Source organism: Schistosoma mansoni, assembly GCF_000237925.1.
Source record: "Schistosoma mansoni, WGS project CABG00000000 data, supercontig 0660, strain Puerto Rico, whole genome shotgun sequence".
NCBI classification, from domain to species: domain Eukaryota; kingdom Metazoa; phylum Platyhelminthes; class Trematoda; order Strigeidida; family Schistosomatidae; genus Schistosoma; species Schistosoma mansoni.
Genome location: NW_017386390.1, coordinates 7,438 through 11,305, shown reverse-complemented (window position 1 = coordinate 11,305; position 3,868 = coordinate 7,438). Strand labels below are relative to the sequence as shown.

General features: G+C 36.0%; 2 protein-coding genes across 2 annotated transcripts; both read right to left on the bottom strand.

Annotated features, from left to right (window-relative positions):
* Window positions 1-634: 634 nt before the first annotated feature.
* Window positions 635-1,819, bottom strand: Smp_125000 (hypothetical protein; the record flags this gene model as incomplete). The annotated part of the gene is made up of 1 exon (XM_018792145.1): window positions 635-1,819. The coding sequence occupies one exon, from the start codon at window positions 1,817-1,819 to the stop codon at window positions 635-637; it is 1,185 nt and encodes a 394-aa protein (XP_018644117.1).
* A 1,223-nt stretch (window positions 1,820-3,042) lies between these two features.
* Window positions 3,043-3,258, bottom strand: Smp_205790 (unnamed protein product; the record flags this gene model as incomplete). The annotated part of the gene is made up of 1 exon (XM_018792144.1): window positions 3,043-3,258. The coding sequence occupies one exon, from the start codon at window positions 3,256-3,258 to the stop codon at window positions 3,043-3,045; it is 216 nt and encodes a 71-aa protein (XP_018644776.1).
* Window positions 3,259-3,868: the final 610 nt, after the last annotated feature.

Below are 3,868 nucleotides of genomic sequence, written 5' to 3'. Positions count from 1 at the left end.
CATGTCCGCGGAATTGTAAAGAAAACTTTCTTTACGTTTTAATGCACTTCTACGAAATGTAAGTAAGATTGTTGGACTGACCTCTTTTGTTGATCTGTGTTTAAGGGCAACGTAGTTTCGTCGGGCGGATAGTTCTCATCAGTAGCATAGCACACTTGCAACGCTGCTAACAATTCATTGGCTGATTTGAGACTTTCTACAAGAAGCGATAATTTGCATGTCTGTAACTAACCGCATTTGTGAACAATACTGCACTTGAACATAGACCAATTTTCTTCAGGTAGGTCATTGTTTTGCAGATGAAGGTCAATGTTTTCCCTCGGATACAGACAGCGTTTTTCTCCAATCACCCAAAGTCCCGATGCAATCACGAACTTACTTTTGCCTTGTTTCTTAAGGATTACGTACTTCTTGATTGGAGACTAAAGATATCATAACAGGAAATTTAAGGAAATACAATTACATTACAGTGTGCAACAAAGGGACAATAACCAAAAGATTAACACAATTAATAGACATACATTTACAGTCAACATCACGGATGGAAACCCAACTGTAAGCACTGCTAACTACGGAGCATTTAAATATTCCTATGTCAGTGGAAGGAAATGGATCTGTAAAGTAATTTTGTGGGTCAGTAAATTGCCTGAATTTCAATAGGCTGCTGTAGGGAATGCACATTATATACCAAGTTCTCACATCCGTAACACCATTCATATTCTCTTAGAAAATTCCTTAAATCCATCCTGACAGATTCTGTAACCCTATTATAAAACTTAGGATGTGCAAGCAAGTACATAGACAAAGCAAGACATTTTAAATTTATATACAAAGGTTCAGGCAGAATATTTTGGAGAATAACCGGGCCTAAGTATAGAAGAAACAACCTACACTCTGACGCTTTCCATACAGATAAGTAGTCTAATGTTCGACATTTACGCGGAAAGTCAGAGGGAGTACTTTCTACGCACCTAGATATCAACTTATTTATGGTCCTAATTACACATGAGTTCATGTTCTTTAGTCTTTTGTGTCCTAATTCTATCCAGAGAGTCACAAGTTTCTTTGTGACACCTAAGTAAACCATGTGCATGGGATCTAAGGGGAAAGTTAATATCATGTCTATTGGTAGACTTTCGAATAAAGAATGACCTTTATGGTGAATATATTGTGTCTGATTCCTGAAAGTGTCGTCCGTTCTTAACGTATATTCACCGTTTGGGAAAGTCATCCTTCCATCAAGTCGTCTACCATTAACCACACACCGGTCGCAACCTGCCTTTCCGTTGTGATTAACAGTGTACCTAACATCCGAACGAGCCGGTGCATCACATATTACTGCACTTAACTTAATAGCTATGTATTTATTGAACCTTACACTTAGTAGACCCGTTTCAGTCATTTCTTTTATTTCAGAAATAGTGTCGGCAGAAATTTCGTTGAATTGTGCTGGCTTAGTATTCCCTCCGTAGATCCCTATCATGAAAACATCACTAAGTCTGGGGGCGACGATCCTTCCTAATACAGGCCACAAATGTTGACTGGAGCTCCTGGACATAGAAAGTCCATCTACATTAATATATAATTGCAGACTGTCAAAATCGCAAGTACACAACCAAAGTTCAACATATATTAGGAGGTTAGTTTTCAATCCAAGATGGTAGTAAACCCCGCTGCTGATGGACTTAGGTTGTACACTTGTGCACGTTCTCAAGATACTTCTAATGCTCGTCGGCAAGTCTGGTACGATAAGGCGAAATTCATTCAGAACCCTGTCTGCATCCCGGATACTCAGATAGGTGGATGTCATTAAATGCATTAGTATCCTGTTAATCTTCTCTTTGCGACTAAAAGGCTTTTGACAGGGCAAATCGACGGTAGAACATTCTATAAGAAATTTATCAGCGTATGAACTTCAAACACGTACCATTATCTTCCAGAAGCCTTTCATTGGTACAGCTTGTGGAAGGTAATACAGTTGGAGGAATCTCATGACAATTACTTTCTCTGTCAACTGACATAGTTTATACATATATAGTTGTTAAAGTCAGTTACCTTTAGTTGTGCTTTCATTAGCAAAGTTACTAAACGAAAGCAAGTCATGTCTCCTCAGAAAATCAGAATCGCGGTAGTGAAGAAGTGTTACATATAACCAAACAAAAGTATTCGTCTCTTTACCATTGATACAGAAAAACAATAGATATCGAATATAAGTGTGATTACATATAAAGTGTGACAACTAGGAAAAATATGTGATCTTTAATTTGTTGTTACAAAAAATCACTAGATATAAATGTCACTATATAACTCTCCCCCCCAGGGCATGCGTCGGTGGAGGTATGCCCGACGTAAATTCTAAGTGCTTTTGAGGGAAAAAAAAAGTTATTACACAACAAAGGAAAGAATAAATAAAGGTTATCAAAAAAATAAATTTTAATAAGTATATATACTTACAAACTGAAATGTTTTTTGTGGTTAAAAATTTGTGTTTATTATTTTTAATGTATATTAGAAAATTTAACAAAAATAATTGAACGTATAATAAAAATAGTAGTGTTATTAATAATAACGTTAATTAAATTGATATATTACCGGAAAAATTTTTAATATCTGTATATATCAATGTAAACGATCAATTATAAAATGAACAAATACAACGAAGTTGGGTATCTATGATAATTAGAAGTATTTGAATTAAAGTATAAACTAGTAATCCCCGGAATAACGCAATGTAATCAAGAAGTATTAGATGAGCCCGAAAGAATGTATTGTATTTGGAATTCAAAATTACAACAGTCATCAATACTAAGAAGTCATTGATTTATTTAAACATCACATCCGCCACAGCTCGAATTGAAGTGTAGGTGTATCTGTCCGATGGTGTATTGAATGTACACTCTGTATTATCTAGAATGCACTCATTAGTATTAGAATTAACAACGGAAATTGGAACAGACTCACCTGGGTTCTAGAATTGTATACAATCAGCATGTCGGTTGTGTAGTGAAACCACTGATATTTAGAATTTGCATCATATACTTTTCAACAATATCCTCCCCCACGAAATAATGTTGGGTCCTTATGTCGCAATGTTTTAGCCAATATGACGTTCCCAATTTGCATTATCTTCTCAAATCTTACGCATCGACTACTGCATGTGAGTATTTGGGAATAAACACTGATATATGATTTGAGGTATTCCATCATGTGACTTTGACTTGAATAAAAATCATGATACATATACTTTTTGTTATTCATATTAGAATACACAGATGGATATGCATTGATGTATGTAATTAACACATGTGATTCAACTAGGCTTGATTTACCTGCGAAACAATCGAATAGAAAACATTCATCTGCCTCATATTCATTAGGATAATCTTGGACTTGATTTGGATTCTCTACCTGTGCAAACTGGTTCTCTGATTATTTCGGTAAATTTTGCTATCCCCTTTGATTCATCATACCCCTGACTAGGGATTCTATTCAACATACACTGTTCGTAAGAGTATCCAACATCTGACACAATAACATCAGAAATATGACTAGAATTCAACTTGATGATGCAACGGATATTCTAGTTTTACAACTGGATACCAGTAGCACCTTCTATGTTCGATCGTTCCCAGTCAGATAGAAATCAGAAGTCAGACGAGAAGAGGCAGGAAAGATATATTTGATTCGTTACCAATATATCGAGGACCTTTTCTATTAGCTGGCTAATGAAACGTAGGAGCTGTGTCCCACGCTGTGTTGAAACGTGATCTGGTGCGGATGCATGACCGAAAGCCTTCAGCTAAACAAGTCCACTTAAACAACGTGGTCAACATCCAATGTCGAACACTTAATGAGCTATTGATTTTGG